We start from the raw sequence: 22,035 nt of genomic DNA on the forward strand, positions 1-22,035 counted from the left end.
AGGAGGCACGCTGCTCGTCAAGCACCAGCCAATCAGCGACTGCCGAAATGGACAGTTCACTGGATGGGCAGTTTGAAAATACAGCTCCTCTGAGAAGTGTCTTTCCCTGGCGCATCGTTTATTTCATTGTTCCAATCCTCAAGAATATGCAGCAAATGACCTTTATCACAACTCGTCCGCCATCTTGCAAAGAGGATACTACATTTAGTGCGCTTATTTTAACGTCGTTTTTGTTTTTTTTAGACAAGTTACGTTATTCATTACTGCGAAAGAGGTGCAGATTGCTCACGGTGAAATGTAGCATGGAGCGTAACTGTGGAGCTCATTTTTTTAGCTTATTTGCCAGAGGGCGACTGCGAAATTCACAATGAAACGGTCGCCACTCATGAAGTGGAAACAACTGCAGAGGCGCAAAACATTTCGAGCCGTGAAATGTGCGCCCGAATTCCAAGTTCGGTTGCGCAGCCGTGGAATTTCGCGTATTTTACGTCCTCCATAAAAACAAGCATAATCACTTGCCCCCATCTTTTTTCTTAGACGTTCATCAACAAGGAAGGGAAACGATTTTCTGAAAGAAAAAAAATAGAAAAAAAATAATGGTAAGGAATATTCAGTTTCATTCCCAGCCGGACCATTCTCCTCCCGTTACGATCATTTATAGTTAAGAGCAAGCCTTCAAACTCGGAATAAGCTCGTTGTCATGGCGCATGGCTCGCAAGCCCACGCAGAATGCAATTGAACTTTAAGACCAACGTGAGTGAAATAGAGCCTCCGTTTTAACAGAGGCGGTCGTAATCTCTGCGCAGACGGGAAGTATACGCCGCGGCTGTATAGTTGTAGACGTTACGCCTAAAGGTCGACGGTCAATTCGTCTCAATAGCCAAGGCACGCAACACGAGTCCCGATAAATTGGGCTTCTCGGGAACGAAATCGCACTAAGCCATCCGGATGAAAGAATCGCACCGTATACGACTGTTTGGTGCAGTTCGTACACTTCACTTCACGGAAAGAAAGGGCCGTGGAAAGCGTTTGCAGTGGCAGCCACAACAGCAAAGGTGGCAACGCTCGCTGTCTCAGGAAATTCCGGTGCTTATGCCGCGTCCCCTGTATACTGCACTGATGGGGGAACATTATCGTTGACGTCGTTCGAAAAGAAAGCTTAACGATACCCAATAAAGCTCTTTTTCTGGAGAGCATGTTTCCGCTATGGCAAGTAAAAAGAAACGCAAGTTTTTCTTACATGGATCAAGCCACCCTCGAGTTCGTTCTTGTTTTCCTCCCATGCGTTAAGTATTTTGTTTATATTGATATTTTTATGCTTTACTGCAAGTTGGGAATGGGGTAACACGAGCTCCGTACGCTTCGAAGGCTCTCTCACACTTGGACGCCTGTTGCTTTCCCATAAAGTTAATAGTTTTTTTTGGGGGCTTGATTTCGTTTCTTTGTGAACTAGCCCACTTTGCTGCCAAAAGTGCTATGTGACGTTTATACAGCAAATGCTGTTTGGGACCTAATATTTCCAGGCGCGTGGTGCTAAAACAGTTGGAAACGCGCTCCATAGGTGACCACTTTTGTTCGACAGAGAGATGCCAGCAAAATAGCGATTGTGTCTAGAGTGTGCTTGTCCGGTGGTCTAGTGGCTGAGGTATTCGGCTGCTGACCCGCAGGTCGCGGGATCGAATCCCGGCTGTGGCGGCTGCATTTTCGATTGAGGTGAAAATGCTGAGGCCCGTGTGCTGAGATGTGGGTGCGCTTTAAATAACCCCAGGTGGTCAAAATTCCCGGAGCCCTCCACTACGGCGTTTCTCATAATCATATCGTGGTTTCGCGACGTTAAACCCCACATATCAATCAATCAAATTGAAGAGCGCTTGTCATACATTCCCGCCTAGCGAATACTCACATGATGCTATCGTTCGTGCCGACTTTGTGCCTATACTGCGCAAGCAACCCAGAAGACCTTCCAAGACAGCCGGCATGCCGACGTTCTATCCCGGCTGCGGCGGCTGCATTTCCGATGGAGGCGGAAATGTTGTAGGCCCGTGTGCTCAGATTTGGGTGCACGTTAAAGAACCCCAGGTGGTCCAAATTTCCGGAGCCCTCCACTACGGCGTCTCTCATAATCATATGGTGGTTTTGGGACGTTAAACCCCACAAATCAATCAATCAATCAATGCCGACGTTCTCTTCTGAGCCGTTTGCTTATAGTTCTCCCGTGGCACCCAGTTCGTCGTGTTGGCTTATCAGAGAAGTTGTTATCTCGGTACCCGAATCCTTACCGTATCATCCGCCATGCAACGGACGCCGCCTGTGAGGTCATTCCCGTCTCTGATACCAGCCTGCCTGCAACCACGCCCAGTGACGTAGTGCACATTAGTAGGCTAAAACCACACTGGCCGCCTTCTGAAGACCATGTTTAAGGTACACCATGACGTTGATTGTACTGCTACGTAGATAACACATAATAATGCCCCTGTCACACGAGAAAGTTTACTGTCATCTGCACCCAATGATGTTTACATTTAATAGCATTAGTTGGCTGTCACACGGGGACGTCTGTCATTTTAAAAAAAGACTTCAGAAAACGAGTGAGCTAGCCGAACTGATTCGAATAAGTTTTCGTCGCGAAGATGTACTCTCACCGGAAGAGGGCCGTGAACAGATTACATATGAAACGGTTAATAAATCATAACAAGTATTATATGGTTTTATTTCTAAGTATTGCCTAATTTATTTGCATACAATTCAACTGAGCAATTAGGAAAAACATTTGAATATTCTCGTTCACAGCGCAGCCTCAAAAGCGTCGCCGGCCATGTTGACCATGTCAGCCAGCCCACAGCTGACTCGCAGAACCCCATGTCTCCCATGTCGTCAACGTAGGAGGATCGCGGCACGCAGCCTGCGTCGAAAGAAAGGGTCCGTTGGACAGAAGCTGGAACTTTCACTCTGATAAGATTATGGGAGGACTACTTAGGAGAGCTGAGACGCGCCAAACGCAACGCGAAGGTTTACGCTTCTTATCCGATCGGCGCAAGAAGTTGCAGCGGCTTTCTCGCACTCCACCATGTCAGCCATATTGAACGTTTACCACGTGACCCTAAAAGCGATAGTGGCTCCAGTCTCGCCTCGACTTTGCATGGGTTACGGGCTTTTCTTTGGCTATTTAAAACACTGCATATTACCTTTCATCCTCAATCTCATCCATGTGCAAACATTTTTTATAGCCTTTAGTCCGCGTAATAAATTTCTTACACACGCTGCAACTGTCCCGTCTTAGCGACATCGTGATTGCCATCATTTACAAATGACACATCTTCCCGTGTAGCAGACACTTGTCCTAATGTCATTCGATGCGTTGAATGTCATTAGGGTGAAATGACAATAAACTTTTTCGTGTTACAGGGGTATAATGCTACGTAGATAACCCATCAAGGGCCAGACATTCTGCGTACAGAAGAGAACAAAGAAGAGAACTGACCAGCATGACCAGCATACCAGATTGCGCAGTGCAGTTCCACAGCTAAGTTATTACCTTAACAAAGCTCGACTCAAGGCGTCACCGTTGTGCATTTTTTACAACAAAATTGAAATAATTGAACATTTCTTTTTATTCTGTCGTCGTTACTCTTATTAGAGAAAAAGATATTTAGTAGCCCCCTTTACAAAAGCTAGGAATACAAGTAAATGTACCAGTACTTTTATCACTTGGCGGCACTTCATTTGGTTACTGCCACAGGGATATATGCTCCACTGTGTTTGACTACATCAATGCAACTAAAAAGATTACTGCGCTAGTGAACCCTAACCTTTTCAGATCTTTAGTTTATCATTCGTAGCGATGTTTGTCAGGAAGAAGAGATGGTTTGACCGCTTGCTCAGCAAACATTTTTGTTTATTGGTAGTATTATCTCTAAACTAATTTGTGAGATTAGCTTTAATTTCATTTTAATTTCATTTAGGAATCCTGCCGCCCGGTTCTTGGCCCATCCCCCTCTGTGGGTGAGCGCCATCCATCTGAGGTCATCAGCATCAGCATCATCGACAGCCCCCGTACACTTAGTTTCGCTTGTTCGTTGCTGAGCTGTCCCTGTCCTCTGTCCTCGAGGTTTCCTCCGGTGCTTCCTGAGGCCTGAGCGTCCGGTTTCAATTCGGGATCTACCTCCGTTGTTACTTCAAGGGCACCTTCGTGCTTCCTCCTGTGGGGGTGTGGCCGGATCGGGCGGTGCTGTTAAGCCTATCAACCTGATGTCTCTCTCCTCTCCCAGCCAGGCATATTCTGCCTGGTCAGCTTCCCTTGCTAACAGTGATTTGCCAATCGATCTGTTTCTGCGCACTGGTCTGAAGAGCGTTCCTTTGGCCCTGGTTCCAACCAACGGCGAGTCCGTTCGCATGAAAAATCCGAAGCTAATTCAGGAAGAACTCCGGAAGATTTCCGATTATTACCAAATGATTACCTAAGTGCGTCAATAGGACGTGGAGGCATCCTGTGCTGCTCGCCGGACCAGGCCTGCATCACAGATCTCCTAAAATGCACAACGTTTGCCTCAAATCCGGTGAGCTGTTTCGTGCCTGTCCATTTGGCCTGTGTGAAGGGACTAGTTCGAGGAGTGGACTTGAGCCTTACACCACCTGAAATACTTGAAATGTTTGCGTCTGCAGGAGCAGTCTCTGTATTTCGATGCTCGCGAAACGTTGAGAACAAAAAGGTCCCCACAGAATCAGTGATCGTGACTTTTGCCTGCACGGCACGACCAACCGAAGTTAAGGCATGGCCACTCATTTATCGTGTAGATGCACTATCCCCTCGACCACTGCAGTGCAAAAGATGCTGGAGGTATGGGCATACCCTCAAGGCATGTAGATCTGATGTGGGGTGTAGCACATGTACTGACCAACATAAACCCGATAAATGTTCAACCCAAGAGGTGAGATGCTGTTTATGCAGAGTAAATCACGCAGCTGACGATGAAAGTTGTCCCCTGAGGACATATGAGTTGCAACTTCTAGAGATTATCGAACAACAACGATGCTCCCGGCGTGAGGCCCAATCTATTCTCTCTGAGCTCCCACGTGGCTATGCCACCGTTGCCAACCGGGCAAACAAGATGCTTGAGTCGTCATTGCCTGATCTAATAACATCCATGATAAAAAGGGCTATGACGAAGCTTATAGATTCTCTATTCGTGAGCCTAACGGAGTCATTGGCACAAGTAGTGAGCACTCAGTTGACTCAAATTTTGCAGGGAGGTAACCAACCTACAACACCCCCTTCTCTAATTTCACCAGTTAAGGTTACTGATATTCCATCTAAACCAGGGCCTCCGAAGTCAAAGCCAGACATGCCGAACTCAGGCCGTATAATAATTGTGCCTCTTGTGCAGGAATTAGATTAGAGCTTGGACTCCGATTCTTATGCCTCTCAATCAGAATAAGTGAACTTTGACTCAAGAAATATGAAAAGACGTGCTTCTCCTGAGGCACAACGCTTCTCAGTTAGTCCTAAATCAAGGAATAAGAAATATCAGAAGGAAAATTCATCAAAAAAGGATTTTTTTTTTAGAGGATAGCATCTTAGAAAAAGCAGTGAGTGCTGCTGGTATCTCGTCAAAATAGGGAATTTAAAAGTACTACAGTGCAATTGCCGCTCCATTTTTGCAGCAGCTACAGATTTACTTCATAATCGCCTTTGCGATCATTATTCCCCTGATATTGTTGCTTTACAAGAAACTTGGCTTGCAGAAAATAAGTATTTTAGAATTAAAAATCACCACACATTTCGTCTATTCCGGCCAACTTGGGATGAAGGTGTGACAATATTTATCTCATCTAAAGTCACCCATAGAGCTAAAATTATATATCAATCAATGATTTCAGAAACCGGTATTTCAGCTTAGGCATTACTATTCCTGGATTCCTCACATTCTCACTTATTAATGCTTATTTTTCTGCGGGTGTTCTAAATTCTTCCGTGATACTGCAATTTACTATTGCTAAAAAGATATTGTATTAGTAGGTGACTTCGATTCTCATCATATTTCGCGGGGTTTTAAAACTGATTTAAATGGCAAACGTTTGTGCGATTGGGTGAACAAGAATAACTTTATATGCATAAACACAAAAACTCTTACTTTTATGTTTAATCAGTCCTCCTTGGTGCTTGATCTAACATTTTCTAACGCTAACTTGTCCATCTTATTATGGTCTGCGATTAACTCGGGAACAAGTAGTGACCATATGCCAATATTGTTCGAGGTGGTATGTCCAAGAACCTCCAAGAATAGATCATTGGTTACGCATGTAAACTTTAATACATTCGAGAAATCATTACGAGGCGCTTTATCTATCCGAATGAATGATGCGGAACTAGACGCTATCAGAATAAGCGACATCTTAAAAGAGTCGTTGAATAATTCAAAATTCACCATTGAAAGCTCTAAACCTTTTACCAACCCTTGGTGGAATGCAGACTGTTCGCGGGCTTATAGACTAAGAAAAGATGCATGGAAAAAAATAATTTTCAACCAGTGTCCCAGGAACTGGAGTGATCATGAGTATGCGGCCGCTATTTTTAAGAGAACCATTCCTAATGCGAAGGACAAATTTAACAACGAACGATGCGAGTTCTTTTCAAAGCCTGTCAATAGAAAAGCACTTTTTTGCTTTCTGAGAAATAAGAAAGTTCTTCCTGTACTAAGAAATATAGAATCTGTAATATCGTCAGTAGTTGAACTGAAGGCCTTTCTAAAAGATATAGCTCAGGGTCTAAAAAGTCGCTTTACGACAACTCTCTCATACCAAGCCCAGTCCCCCCATAGGGCCGAGGATTTTGAAGAGGTCACACCTGCAGAACTAGCAAACGTAGTCAGAACACTACTACATTCTGCTCCTGGTCCTGTTGGCATGACGACGTCGGTGATAAAATCAGTACATAAAATATACCCACTTGGCCCACTCGAAATTATTAATCACTCACTTAGAAGCTCTTAATTGGATACCACCCGATTGGAGAATGACAAAAGTAATTCCATTATTAAAAAGCAAGGCGCTGGGTTTACCTTAGATAATATCAGGCCTATTGCACTTACATCGTACCTAGTAAAACTCGTTGAAAGAATTTTATATAGACGTATAGATCGATGGATGTCAGGAAACATGACACCCATCGAAACATGAAGCCCATGTCAAATTCAGACGGTGTTGCTCCTTTTGGTGTGCGCACGTGAATCTCGAAAGCAGAATTCCATTTGCTCGATATCAAAAACAATATTCCGCTTTGGTAACCTTAGATATCACAAAAGCCTATGTAGTGTGGAGCATGTGATACAGCTAGATTTGCTTCAGAACTTAGGACTGTCTCAATACTTTGTGGCCTGGATCCATGGTTTTTTAGGGTGATAGAGAATTTTACTGCTCGAAATCTGGTGTCAACTCTTCAATATACAGGCTAACGAGAGGTCTACCGCAAGGGTCAGTACTATCGTCCTTATTATTTAAAGCACTACTATGTACCATTCCAATACAGCGAGATGTACAGGTCTATGTGTATGCCGATGATATCGTGTTTTTTACTGCGTCGGTGGACATTCACACACTGTATCTTAACCTGCAGACATACATGAATAGCCTGGAAACGTGGCTGGAGGACATCAACCTATGCCTCTATATTAACAAAAGCACAATTATAGTTTTCGCACAAAATGTCCCAGTGCGAATTTCACTAACGTACCGACAAGACGCCATACCTCACGTCGAGTCAGTTAAGTACTTGGGGGTAACCTACACCGAAACACTTAACTGGAGTACCCACATAGGAAACATGGCTGCTAAAGGAGCACGTGCCGTAGGGATGCTGCGCAGGCTCAGTAATTATCGTGCCGGTTTGCGTAGAGACGTGCTCGTTATGATATATTGCATGTACTTTCGACCGATATGAGAATTCGGCTGCGTTTTGTTTTCTGGCGCTCCGGCCTACAAAGTTCGACCGCTGATTCTGCTAGAACGCGATTCATTACGCTTATGCCTAGGGCTACCCAAATATGTTGCCAACAATATCCTATACGAAGAATCCCGCCTGCCTTCTCTTATCAAAAGATTTCATATTCTAACAGTACGAACATTCCTTAAAATCTATGCATCAGCTCAGAGGAGGCCACAGTATGTGTTCATTGACCAGCAGACCTTATTTTTCTACCACCAATGGTCTAAATTACAGTGCCCTCAAGTAATATTTACACAGAAATGTTTGAACCCCTTAAGAGTTGACCTTTGGCAAATACTTGTACTCAACACTGCAGATGCAACTAGGATTGTATTTGATAATATATATCCCAAGAATGCAAAAATTACCATATCAGTATATAAATGGCATTTTGGAAGATCACTTGGCCAATCCAGAAACATCCATTGTGATAGCGACTATGAAGAGAAGGCTGGCGCAGTAATCGTATCATCCTCTCTTGATTGGGCTTTCTCAATTCGATTACCCGACTTTACCCTATATATTTACCAAGCTGAGCTATTGGCAATAGTCCTAGTATTGCGTAAAGTGCCCCAAAATCTATCAGCTGTGATTGTTCTAACAGACTGCCCCTCGGTCTTTACTGCCTTAAGCTCACCAACTTTTTCACGTACCTTAGAAACTTTCTACTCGCTCATTCCTAGACATGTGCGACTCGTTCGACTAGTTTGGGTACCAGGCCATAGAGGTTTAGCTCTCAATGAGCATGCAGATGCACTAGCTGCATCTTCCCTTGATTGTCCTGTTTTACCTATTTTGCCTACTTCGGATTATATCACAGCAGCACGCTTTGAAAAACGCACAATGGACAATAAATTCAAAAAATCTGCTTTGTTTTTATCAGACTATCCACAGCTAAAGTTCCCTTGAAAGAACAAATGGTGTTCATCAAGAAAGAAAGAACTAGTAACTACAAGGCTGCGCTGTCGAGTCCCTTCATTGAACTTTTACCTTCACAGGTCGGGTCTGGCACAGTTGCCTTTGTCCTTTATTGTAATGAGAGTGAATCATTGGAGCACTTCTTTTTGTCATGCCGAAAATTCAAAGGTAAAAAAATATACTACTAGAAGAACCCCTACGAAAGTTGGACTTGACACTTCCGGTGATTCTTTCATTTGGCGCAGTCGCATTCGGTTTCAGCCAGAGGAGCGTTTTTACCACTGTGACAAATTTTCTACGAGAATCTTAAAGAATGGAATGCTAAACATAGATAAATTCAGTTGTTTTTGTATAGTTTTTTTTCTTTTTTGTGTGTGATTATTATGTTTTCCTTTTCTAAGTTTTTTGTTTGCTTAGAAAACTAACACCTTTAAATTATTACCTATATTACCTAATTAATCCAACCCTCCCTTGCATGAAGTGAATTAATTTATAAAGCAAGGCACCGTCCCATTCATGGCCTATCCCCCTAGGTGGGTGGCGCCAAGGTGTTGAGGTACCAACGAACCAACCATGCGCGCTGTCCTCCATCTTCATCAATGCATCAGTGTAAATACACTGGTAAATAATTACGCCTCGTCTCACTTTACGTAACAATGCACACAGAAGTGAGCGCTAACTATAGTGTTTCCTTTTATCTCACGCGAGCGTTACTAAGAAAAGAACAGTGCAAGACAGAAGACGCTAGACACAATGGAAGAATGGCTGTCTGGCAGGTACGCGCTGCTCTTACGAGGCCTAAATGTCGCGTCAAACGAAAAAAAACAACAGAAAAAAACGTACGATAGCATATGCCATGACAAAGGAACGTACTAACGAGAGAGGTAAAGAAGTGTCTTTTCGAAGAAAAAAGGAGATAGAAAAATTAAGTATTGTTCTCGGAAGCACGGGCCTGATTGATGGTCGTCCATGGCGAATATATATTATAGTGTGGCCTTGTGTCAGAAAGCAATAGCCTCTATACTCATGAGACAACACAGAACTCGCTTGTGACACCTATGCTATGCTGACAGAATGAGTGGTTCCGTTAAAGTGACATGTTTTGGTCCTGCCCATAGCAGCCACAAGAAATGGTCGTATTCCACACTCAGGCATCCCGGGGATTCATCTTTCTTCGGGGACGCCTGTGTGAGTCCATCGATTACCTGTGCAGGATCTTGGCTGTACTTGCAGAAGTGGGTTCACGAGTTCCTACAAGCGTGAAGCGTTGGTTGGCTACAGCAGCGGAGTGGGCCTGGGATGATGACCAAAACGAAAAAGAAACAAACGATACATTCGCTGACTTCGACATGCGTGACAACAACAGCAGGAAGCCCTTCGACAAAGTGCTCAGACCGGAAACGAAAGCAAAAGCTTGAAGTTCAATGATGTGAGCAAGCGACGCGTGCTATGTTTCTATATATACCTTGTCGGTGACACTCTTGCTAGGCTAAAGAGAGGTAGCGGAATGTGTTTGTGCAAGTGGATTCTCAAAGCGCCCGGGCTATCTTTTCTTTCTTTCTCTCTCTTTTTTTTTTTGCTGAGGGTACGCCAATTCTTTTTCGAAAAGACTTTCAACAACATTGCGCCAGTATGTGTGCTCGTTTGACTAGCTCACCACGAATAGAAGGCGACGGTGCGTGCATACAAAGTAACGCTGATAGATAGATAGATAGATAGATAGATAGATAGATAGATAGATAGATAGATAGATAGATAGATAGATAGATAGATAGATAGATAGATAGATAGATAGATAGATAGATAGATAGATAGATAGATAGATAGATAGATAGATAGATAGATAGATAGATAGATAGATAGATAGATAGATAGATAGATAGATAGATAGATAGATAGATAGATAGATAGATAGATAGATAGATAGATATTCAAGAGAGGTGTTCTACAAAGCTGTGGTAATGCCCATATCGCTTTGGTGTATTTGTGAGGCCTGGGGCTGAGCTCAGGCGCATTTATCACCAAGGCTGATCACGGATTTCGGTTACTGTGATACTGAGTAGAAAGCGCTTGTACTAACCACTAACAGTGTTCCAAAACTATTTTCTTACTGATTGAATTTGTATTTTGTTGCCACAAAGATCAGGCCCTTGTTTTTCTCATTTTTAGATGCGGAAGCATCTTATACTCGCGCCTTGTAGTGCGCCGTCCGCGCTGTCCGCACCGCTTCTCGAACATTCGACAGCTGACGCGCGCGCATGCGCCGTCGCGCCGTCGCCCACTCTTCCACCATCTGTGCATCCCTTCCTCCTCTACACACCGCTCGCGCTTCACTCCTCCACCGTCTGTGCACCCTTCCTCCTCTACACACCGCGTTCGACATCTACAATTCTCCTGATTCTCCAGTGGACGCGCATGTGGCGTCGCGCTTCGAGAACATTCAACAGCTGACAGTGCATGCGCCGTCGCACTGTATATATACTCAAGGTCGGCGCTCGCTCGCTCAGTTGCCGCTCGTCGGTTGGTTTGTACGGCGCGTCGACGTCCAAGGTCGCGGTGAAATGAATTCCAACGAATCCACAAACACAATGATCGACGTCCCTTCGACCAGCGCCGCCCTTTCGCATACGTGTGTACGTGTTCACTCATTTAACACCCCCTCCTACAACCACGTTAACCAATTTAGCCATCGACCCAAGTAAGTCGCAATTAGCACCCCATTTCACAACCACGTTAACCAATTTAGCCATCGACCCAAGTAAGTCGCACTTTAACACCCCGTTAACCAATTATATGCTCCGCATCCTCCTCAGTGTTCCCCCGAGGGAAGCTGCGGGCATTTTTTTTTAATTTGCACACTGCGTTTCCTCTTCATGATTACGCTCGCTCCTGTTTTTTTTTTCTGATTATGCCGGCAAGATGAAAAGCTCATTTCAACAGTGACTGTGGTGCGAAGGGGATTCACAAGTAGAGAAAAATAGAAACAAACGAATGATTTAACGAACGCAACGTTCACGGACGCCACAAGCGTGCAACTCTGCCTGTATTTACGTGCGACAAGGCCCTTGCATTGACCCGAGCATTTCTGTAGCTTCAACTCGCAAGCGTTGCTCACGTAAAAATATTGCTAGTAATAAACATCTTCCGGGGGCAACGAAAGAGGAGAATTTTAAACCAAGGGTTCGTTCCATTGTTAGACACAACGAAATGACTGTATAGACTGCTAGCTCAAATGAGTAGATTAATTGTTGTACTTATTAACTCTAGGAAAGTAACTAACACAGGCGGAAATGTTGTGGGCCCATGTACTCAGATATGGGTGCACGTTAAAGAACCCCAGGTGGTCTAAATTTCCGGAGCCCTCCACTACGGCGTCTCTCATAATCAAATAGTGGTTTTGGGACGTTAAACCCTACAAACAAATGATCAAGTAATTAACACATGCATTTTTAATGAATTACAGTGGACGCAACATCAACGTTTATTCCCATCGACAATAAGGTTTAATTTACGTCCTGATTACTACACTACAGTTAAATATACAACAATTAAGGTCCATGTGTCTTTCTTGATCTATATGTCTGTTGGTTGTAGCTTCCGGAGTGTTGCCGAGCCACTCCCGAGCCGCATGCACCTGAACGTCCCTATATCATTCACGCTGTAGTGCAGTACTTTCAGGTGTGCATCATCGTTCTTCACTGCCACCAACAGCTGCCACAAATTCACTCCTGTCGATCCTGCACTAGTGCACTCATTGACGCCGCTGAGCCCTGTGCCACTTGAAAGCAGTTATCAGAGGCGACCGCGCGTATCAAGAGCAAGCGGCGATTTCTTGGTTGAACTCTCTCTCTCTTTACCGCTCTCGTTCTCTTTTCACCTTCTTTCCCCTCCATCCGAGGCAGGGCCAAGGCAGCCAAGGTCAACAAACCACTCGGCACGCGTTTCCGCGCTCGCTCATCGCCGTCTGTGCCCCAGCTGCACGACGGTTCGTGGCGCTTGTATCGCTCCGTTAGCCGTCGATGTTAAGGCGCAAACCCGCAGTAACAACTTCACGCTAAGTGGTGAAGAACACACTTGGCCTCCACCACAGAGAGCCGACCGAGGATTACCTCTTGGCACCCGAAGCCGTCTGAGGGCGTCGGCGGCAAGGATGGTGCAACCCGGGCGAAGCACGTCTCCGCGCCTATCGCGTAAGTTTGAAGAAGCCAGTTTTTTTTTTTTTTTCGTTTTTTTTACCGTGTTCATATTATTTACTACAGTAGGCTCTTGAGGCTACCATGTCTCCGAGAAGCGCGCTTGTATAAAGGGACGAAAAAAAAAAAGTTGACCGTTTTTTGCTGTGGGTGCAGGATTTTATGTAAATATTTTCCTCCGTGTAGTGTGTCGCGTGGTTGTAAATTTATGTAACAGAGTCGACCCGACCAACTCTAAGGTAAACGCTTTAATAATATTGAAGCCTGTCAAACGACAACGTTTATTGTACTTCACAGGGAACGTCCTTTAGAAAACGTCTAATCATGGTGTCGTTAAGGGTAACAATTTTCCGAAATATGCATGAAACAGCCTTTATGACGTTTTACTAATGTACACTACTGCGTGGGCGCTTTTTGCAGGCTCAAAATTAAATCAGCTTGCTTAGGCCACAGTTACTTCAATATAATTGATAATAACAATTGCTGGGGTTTAACGTCCCAAAACAGCGACATTACTTTGACAGACACTGTAGTGGAGTGCTCTGGGAATCTTGACCACCTGAGGTTCTTGAGTGAAGATAAATAAAAGAGGCCTTTAATCTGTAGTGAACACAAGGTACGCTGGTGTGTGTGTGTGTGTGTGTGTGTGTGTGTGTGTGTGTGTGTGTGTGTGTGTGTTTGTGTGTGTGTGTGTGTGTGTGTGTGTGTGTGTGTGTGTGTGTGTGTGTGTGTGTGTGTGTGTGTGTGTGTGTGTGTGTGTGTGTGTGTGTGTGTGTGTGTGTGTGTGTGTGTGTGTGTGTGTGTGCGAGAGAGAGAGAGAGAGAGAGATGATAATGGATTATCTAAGACACTTGCAGCGCCCACTTTACTTGCTATACAGCGAAATGCTTATATTAGTTAGACTGAAGGCTTTGCTTCACCTCACTTTTCCTTTCATTTCTAGAAGTTGTTATCGCGTGTGAGCTGCAAACATGTACGTTGCGAACGTTTTCAATCAGTCGTTCAGTCAGTCACACATTCATATTTTCAAGTAATCGTTACATCAAGCGAACGCCTAATCAAGTGATAATTTCATGAAGTAATTGTTCAATAATTTGGTGAGGTGCGGGCGTAATCATTCAGTCAGTCACTACACAAAAATAGCAGTGATAAAGGGAGCAGGAAGAGGACATACGTTTTACAATTTAAGATACATACACCAACAAGTGGTTCTCTTTGCAACTTTTAAAAGAAGGTTTGTTGCTTGTTTCATTTAATTGGTTTTGCAATTTCAATGGCTGTGACGGCCTACTTCTGGGCGTGTTTTCAGAGATATGATTCCCAGTTGTGGTGCCCAGTTTTTGCAACACAAAAATGGTTTTGTTTTGTGCTGTAGGTGCAGGATAGAGAGATCAGCCTAGTCAAAATTTTTCGCTTTCAATTATCATTGCGTCTCGCATAACACTTTTTACAGTTTTTGGAACACAGTGGAACCCCTCATTAACGAAATTGCCGGGCAAGTGATTTTTACTCGTTTTCATGTGAATTTCGTTGTCGCAAAAATGAAAAATACGCAGACAAATTGCTTCGCCCAGCAAAAATTTATGCAAAGAAGTCATTAATCTCCTCCGCAGTGTCAAACTCCTCCGCAGTATCCATCCTTTTCTGCCTTTGGCAGCTTCGGTGACAATCCTGGACTTCTCCTGAAACGTCAGAAAATTACCGGTTTTTCCGGAGGCGACATCTTTCGAAAGGCAGAACAAACACTGCCTGTAAGCAAAGCGCGGGAAATTTCGTCGTGCACGTCGTGCACGGAGATACGCGTGGCAGCGAGCAGCTAGGTAATCTAACATCTGTCTGTGTGACGTCATGTGCTGATGTGATTGTTGCCAAGAGAGGCGTTAGCAAAAACAAAAGTGTTCTCAGCGAAAAAAAATCAACAAAGTCTTATTGCTATCATCATTGTTCGACCGAATATAAACAGCAATGACCACACCCATGCTTGTTGATGGAAACGTATGTGCCCGACTTGTGCCGTGATCAGTGCTGCTATTTTCGAACTTCTTATCTTATAAGTAGCTCACGGGTTCAAAATAATATTTCGAATCACTACCTGTAATATTCGTTATTGCGAAAAGACCTTTTCAAATGTCTTCGCTGTGCTCTGAACTCAGTGTGCGTTCGCTGGAGACGCCAGATGTCTTCGTTGCCGCGAGACTTTCGTTCTTGATGTCCACGTTATTGAAGGATTCAACGTAATCTTTCGGCTGGTAAGCTGTAACTTTCTTTTTTCTCACGCAGGTCTGCAGCCGACGGAGAAGTCGTCGCTCAACTTCTTCCAGCACTGGTTGCTTCCCCTGTTCCTGTTCCTCTTCGTGCCGCATGTGGTCGTGTGTGTCATATTTTTCGTGGTCACCTATGGGTCATCTCTGGAAGAAGCGTTTGAACGGGGTTTTCAGCCCTTCTGGTACGACGCCTGGACACTGCACGGATTGGGAACACCTCAGACGTGGGTGTTCCTCGCCTTGTTCATCGCGTACAGCGGCCTCTCTTTACTCGTACTTCCTGGCAAAATATACTACGGTCCACCCACGTCAACGGGTCACCGACCCGTATACCGAATGTCCGGTTTTACGTACTACGTCATCAGCATGGCGCTAGCCGTGTTCATTCTCCTCGTACAAGACGCGCGCGGCTGGTCCATTTACCGGACCCTGCCAGGAGTGGCCGTTGCCCTTACGATAATCGGCTACGTCGTTACGTTGCTAATATATATCAAGGGCAAACTGTGGCCTTCGCCAGGGGATCATGGTACGACCGGAAGCTTTGTGTTTGACATCTACTGGGGGCTGGAGCTGTACCCGCGCATAGGACAGCGCTTGGACGTCAAGCAGTGGACCAACTGCCGCTTCGGAATGATGCTGTGGCAGCTTCTGGTGCTGGTCTGCTGGAAGGCTCAGGTCGAGACGACCGGCTGGAATTGGGCCATGGCAACGACGGCTTTGTTGCAGACGGTGTACATCGCGAAGTTTTATTGGTGGGAAGACGGATACATGCAGACAATCGACATCATCGTTGACAGAGCGGGTATGTATTTGACGTTTAAGACCCTCCGGTGACTCTTTCCTTCGCCAGGTCAGCTTGACTATGAATACAGTTAACAGTATCGACACAGTATCGTTGAGTACAACTTATTTTTTCACAGTAAGGTTGCATGTCTTGCAGGTCTAGCCTGCGCCGTCATTGTCATCATCGTAAAAGTGGTGGAACAGGTAGTAGTAGTAGAAGTAGTATTAGTTGGATGTGGAGGAGTAGGAGTAACAGCAGCATCAGCAGTAGGAATCACGAAGGTTGCGTAGCAAGAGAGGAGAGTGAATAAAAAAAATTAATAAAAGAAAGTAACTATAATGATAATGCTTAATTACATACACGCGCGTGCTGATAGGCTTGGTGCCGAGAGTCTACACGACGTTCGCGAATGGAATGCCTAGATAACTGAAGTTGTGATTACTGCGTAGACTCGTTGCGAGTACGAAGCCTACATGGACGCGTTCGCACGTCTGTACGGATACGCGTCGGCTAGTCGTGAGCTGTGGCCTCGCTTGCGTGAGCTCGCGTCAACGTTGTAATGATTAAAAATTAACGGAGTATAATAACCCCCCGATACAGACTACTTGAAAGTACCACACTGTTTTCTAATACACCTACGATTCCACTTATGGATTCGGAAACGCCTTGTCACTGTTGTTTGTATGCTATAAACAAGAGACCGCGGACGTGCATGTGGACACACATCGATAAATCTTGTGAAGCGGCTGGTAGTTGTTAATGAGCACGATATGCAGCAAAGGTTGTCTATTACTTCAGGTAACAAGAACGAGGCTTGCAGTACCTCGCAAGAGTTGGTGTGGCGGCTGTGACATTGAATACATGACATGTTACTGTTGACCGTTCATATCTTGAGTAGATGCACCTATGCATGGCAGCCTTTGTGGACAGAATGAGCACTTTGCGGAGCCAGAGGGGCGGCGGTTCGGGCCATAAATGACGGCGCACAAAAAAAAACTATGCCAAATTTAGAGGAAGCTGGCAACAGCTTGCCACATTGCCCACTTGTTCTGGCCGAGTTTCTTGAAGGCGCATATTTTCCGAGTTTCTTGAAGGCACATAATCCACAGCGTGCGCGTTAACTGATGAAAGCGGACTGTGGGTCTCTTTGTCCAATCGATGTCATCTGTCTGTCGTTGCCCATTAGCAGCGATTGACATGTCCCAGTAGGAAACACCGGTCGCCCACTGGCGTGCTTTGCGCCTTCCCAGGTTTCCCTCATGCGCAACACCGCGATAAGCGCCAGCGTCAACACTGCCATCAGTGTGAGCGTTAGCGCCCACGCTTCGCGTCTACACATAGTTCCCTTTAGGGGAAGATGGTGTAATTTTTCTCTGTCTACCGTGTTCAGGTGTTTCGTAGAGCGCACCCTGGAAAACGGAACATATACCATTTCAAAGCACAGATCTAATGCAACAGCGATGTTATGAATGACGTTGACAACCTCTATGTACCCGGTGCTGCAGATGCATTTCAGGTCGTCTATAACACAGAAAATTCCATGGCGCACGCGCGGATGCATGTAAACACACGCAAAGGAGAGCAAGCATGCTTAATATACTTCCTGGCTTTCTGCAGGTTACTACATCTGCTGGGGATGCATCTGCTTCTTGAGCCTCATGTACCCCCTCACCAGCATCTACATGGTCGAACACAGTCCCGAGACTGGTTTTCTACGGGCCGGGCTCATATTTGTGGTGGGCCTCGTCATGATAGGACTTAATTATTGGACCGACTACCAGAGGCAGTTGGTTAGAGCAACGCAGGGAAAGTGCGTCATCTGGGGATCTTCACCGAAGGTGATCAAGGCCTCGTACCGAGACGCGACGGGAAAACAAAGAACCAACCTGCTTCTGGCTTCGGGGTTCTGGTCACTCAGCCGTCACGTGAACTACGTCTTCGAGATTCTCGCTGCGCTGTGCTGGGCGCTGCCCTCCGGATGCTCCAGCGTCGTCCCGTACTGTTACGTCCTCTACCTCTGCGGGTTGCTCGTGCACAGAAGTTATAGGGATGAGGAAAAGTGCTCGACGAAGTACGGCCACTACTGGAAGCAGTACTGCGACCTTGTGAGGAGCCAATTAGTACCTTATTTATTTTAGAACGCGCTATAGGATGAAATAAATCGCGGTTTTTGTTTCTTCGTTTGTGCGACACGTTAACGCTGATGCAAGTTTCGAATCAAAGTACTTGGGATGAAGTGCGGCGACGATGTGCGAACTATTGCCTTTGCACGGACACTTCCTCAACTACCAGTGTTTCCCGAACGGCTTGTTCGGAATAAATCGTAAGATTATCTGTGGTGGCGTAGTTTTTCATTAATTGTTTGTCGGCACAAATTTTTAAAAAATTACTCTTTCTGAAAATGTAACCTAAACTTGGGCCCGCCTAGCTTCAAGGTAGCACGACCTCTCATCAAAGCGACATTAAATAGAAATGTTGGATCCCGCCAAATTGGGAGCTGAATTTCTCCGAAACGTGTGTACTCGTGAGCTTTCGAATCATGGGACGTTCGTGAGCTAACAGGCTACGGAAATTTTCGTTATTTTACACCCGGCAATACTTGGCCCATATTCACAAAAAAAACATTCACAGTAGAACTGTTTCAAAGAGAACAACTTCATCCGATTCTGGAATCGGACATATCGTTAGGGGTGGCAGATTGCAAGTAGTGAGCAGCACTTACGTAAAATTGTCGCTAGTTTGGCTTCCAGTCTTTTGATCGGAGCGCAACAGAGTTCACAATATTTATATCTGATTTTGGTGTTCTTTTACAAAGTCGGCTTGTGAAGGCTCTGGTCTTGACTTATCGTTCCTTCCGAAGTTTGCGGCACATGTGTTGAACCAATGAACAACATTCTAGCACTCGCTAGACTTCGCCGCTGTAAGCGGCATGACGTGGAAGTTACGCAAGGATTTAAAGCTTGCCCCATTAGCCGTGTATTAACATTGAGAAGTCTTTTTTTTTTCAAAATATGTCTCTGCTTTATTTAACGATTGAATCATCATTTGTCTTGTAAGCGTATTTCTATGAAAGCTCTCTTTAGTACCCATTCTGAAAGAACTATTACCACAAACTTATGCTTTTTTAACGAAGTTGAGCGCGGACGAAGAAATTTTTTAGATGCGGAGCATCTTATACTCGCGCCTTGTAGTGCGCCGTCCGCACCGCTTCTCGAACATTCGACAGCTGACGCGCGCGCATGCGCCGTCGCGCCGTCGCCCACTCTTCCACCATCTGTGCATCCCTTCCTCCTCTACACACCGCGCGCGCTTCACTCCTCCACCATCTGTGCACCCTTCCTCCTCTACACACCGCGTTCGACATCTACAATTCTCCTGATTCTCCAGTGGACGCGCATGTGGCGTCGCGCTTCGAGAACATTCAACAGCTGACAGTGCATGCGCCGTCGTGCTGTATATATACTCAAGGTCGGCGCTCGCTCGCTCAGTTGCCGCTCGTCGGTTGGTTTGTACGGCGCGTCGACGTCCAAGGTCGCGGTGAAATGAATTCCAACGAATCCACAAACACAATGATCGACGTTCCTTCGACCAGCGCCGCCCTTTCGCATACGTGTGTACGTGTTCACTCATTTAACACCCCCTCCTACAACCACGCTAACCAATTTAGCCATCGACCCAAGTAAGTCGCAATTTAACACCCCATTTCACAACCACGTTAACCAATTTAGCCATCGACCCAAGTAAGTCGCACTTTAACACCCCGTTAACCAATTATATGGTCCGCATCCTCCTCAGTGTTCCCCCGAGGGAAGCTGCGGGCAATTTTTTTTTTTTGTGTGTGTGTGAAGGTCAGGTCAGTCAGGGCCTTCTGCATTTTTAAGCTCCAATTAATTGATGCTTCGAAATGGGGCTTCGCGTTTACATCATATTTACAATAAATCTAAAGATGACCATGACATTATCTCCGCGCAGTAGTAAGCGAAGTTAACGTTGTGAAGGTTTTTTTTTGCGCTTGTTACTTTAATTTGATGGTATTGCCTACTTTCACGTGCTACAGTTATTCTTGTATGCGCCTATTAGTGGAAAAATCCTGACATCACTCGCACTCACAAAAAAAGTTTCAAAAAAAAGGGGGGTGGGGCGTCAGGCCTGGATTCATTGATTGATTTGTCGGGTTTAACGTCCCAAAACCACCATTTGATTATGAGAGACGCCGTAGTGGAGGGCTCCGGAAATTTTGACCACCTGGGGTTCTTTAACGTGCACCCAAATCTGAGTACACGGGCCTCTAACATTTCCGCCTCCATCGGGAATGCAGCCGCCGCAGCCGGGAATCGAACCCGCGACCTGCGGGTGTCAGGCCTGGACGGAACACACACCACAGTCGCTGTGAAAGCTGGAAAAACGAAATTTCGAGAGCCCGCTCCAAACCTTTTTGGGACAACTAATGTATGCATACACGGAAGTATACGTTGCCCCGCCACGATGGTCTAGTGGCTAAGGTACTCGGCTGCTGACCCGCAGGTCGCGGGCTCGAATCCCGGCTGCGGCGGCTCCATTTCTGATGGAGGCGGAAATTTTGTAGGCCCGTGTGCTCAGATTTGGGCGCACTTTAAAGAACTCCAGGTGGTCCAAATTTCCGGAGCCCTTCACTACAGCGTCTATCATAATAATATGGTTGTTTTGGGACGTTGAACCCCACATATCCATAATCAATCAATCAACGTAAGCATATGCGCATGCACTTATACGCATGCACAGTCGGCGTCAAAAGCGACAGTTTAGACACCGTCGGGTAAAACGTTGAAGTCCGTGCAATATGCGGCTGCGTTTCGTCGAACTGCGCAATCGCGTATTGTCAGCGCGTTTTATAAGTGGTAAATCTCATTTCAAGGCTCCCCATCGAAAGAGGGGGAACATTCAGCTTTTTTTTTTCTCTAGTCTTGATCGTCTCTCAATTTCTGACGCTGACAGTATCTTGTGCTCACCCTCTGCACCTTCTTATTTTTTCCTCTATATTGTCCGTCTCCTTCACTTCGTTGGACTTTATCATAGTAGAAAACAGACATCTAACGCTCATTCAGCTTGTTTGTAAGTACGCATTGCTACGATAAGCTTTTGATAAGTAATATTATGTGCTAACAAAAAAGAACTACGAAATAGCTTCTGGCGCATTATTAAGGAACAAGCAACAGCCGATGCGTGGCTCCTTGTAAAGACGAGTCTCTTTATCTTCTTACTTTTTTCTCTCTCTTCTACGTGCTTCAATACACTGTTTCTCAGCCATCTGTTCCTATATTGCAAGGAAGCCGAATAAGTTCGGCCGTTGAAAACGGCTGCGCTTCTCGCTGAGGCGCTGTTTATTGAAACCCCGAAGCTCGTAAGAATCGCGAGCTGGCGCGTCTTTGCCGAACTGTCTTGTGCCGAGATGGGGCGTTCGCCAAATATGTAAATTCATGCAACAGAGCACGCCTAGTCGGGTGTTTATAAGGGGTTTAGAGTGACATCGCGGAATGCATATTTACGAAATAATCCCGTACGTGGTGGCCCTTTATTTGCTGTTGAAAGTCGGAAATATTGTTCTATAATATCGGCCAATTATTCTGTGTCCAAAATATCAGTCGTGCACGCCCTTAGTCTATAATAAAGCAAAAGGCGCTCGTCGCAACTCGCTTCGTTTTAAGAGTGCTCCAGCACGTTCTGAGATTTATTTACATACTCCATCACTTTTGGCTCTGCGTCATACAGCCTGGATAGAATGCGCTTTTTCGTTTAGGCGATCAATCACCGCCTTCAAGATTGATGCATGCCTGCTTCTCGCATATGCACCAGCACCTCAACTACAAAATAATAATAATAATATTAATAAATGTCGAAGTTGCTCACTGACGATTA

At 45.3% G+C, this 22,035-nt stretch overlaps 1 protein-coding gene across 1 annotated transcript; it reads left to right on the plus strand.

Moving 5' to 3' along the window:
* The first annotated feature begins 12,799 nt into the window (after nucleotides 1–12,799).
* Nucleotides 12,800–18,478, plus strand: LOC119174682 (uncharacterized). The gene is made up of 3 exons (XM_037425709.2): nucleotides 12,800–13,089; nucleotides 15,373–16,158; nucleotides 17,758–18,478. Exons 1-3 carry the CDS (start codon nucleotides 13,050–13,052, stop codon nucleotides 18,276–18,278), a joined length of 1,347 nt encoding a protein of 448 aa, XP_037281606.1. The 5' UTR covers nucleotides 12,800–13,049; the 3' UTR covers nucleotides 18,279–18,478.
* The last annotated feature ends 3,557 nt before the right edge of the window (nucleotides 18,479–22,035 follow it).

The sequence above is a fragment of the Rhipicephalus microplus genome, chromosome 5 (assembly GCF_043290135.1).
Source record: "Rhipicephalus microplus isolate Deutch F79 chromosome 5, USDA_Rmic, whole genome shotgun sequence".
Classification (NCBI taxonomy): domain Eukaryota; kingdom Metazoa; phylum Arthropoda; class Arachnida; order Ixodida; family Ixodidae; genus Rhipicephalus; species Rhipicephalus microplus.

What these genes read in the sequence shown, in the direction of transcription:
- LOC119174682 (XM_037425709.2), top strand. Translation starts at nt 13,050, where the DNA reads ATGGTGCAACCCGGGCGAAGCACGTCTCCGCGCCTATCGC. An exon ending in CACGTCTCCGCGCCTATCGC is followed by an intron (nt 13,090 to 15,372) that starts GTAAGTTTGAAG and finishes TTTCTCACGCAG; the next exon opens with GTCTGCAGCCGACGGAGAAG. An exon ending in CATCATCGTTGACAGAGCGG is followed by an intron (nt 16,159 to 17,757) that starts GTATGTATTTGA and finishes GGCTTTCTGCAG; the next exon opens with GTTACTACATCTGCTGGGGA.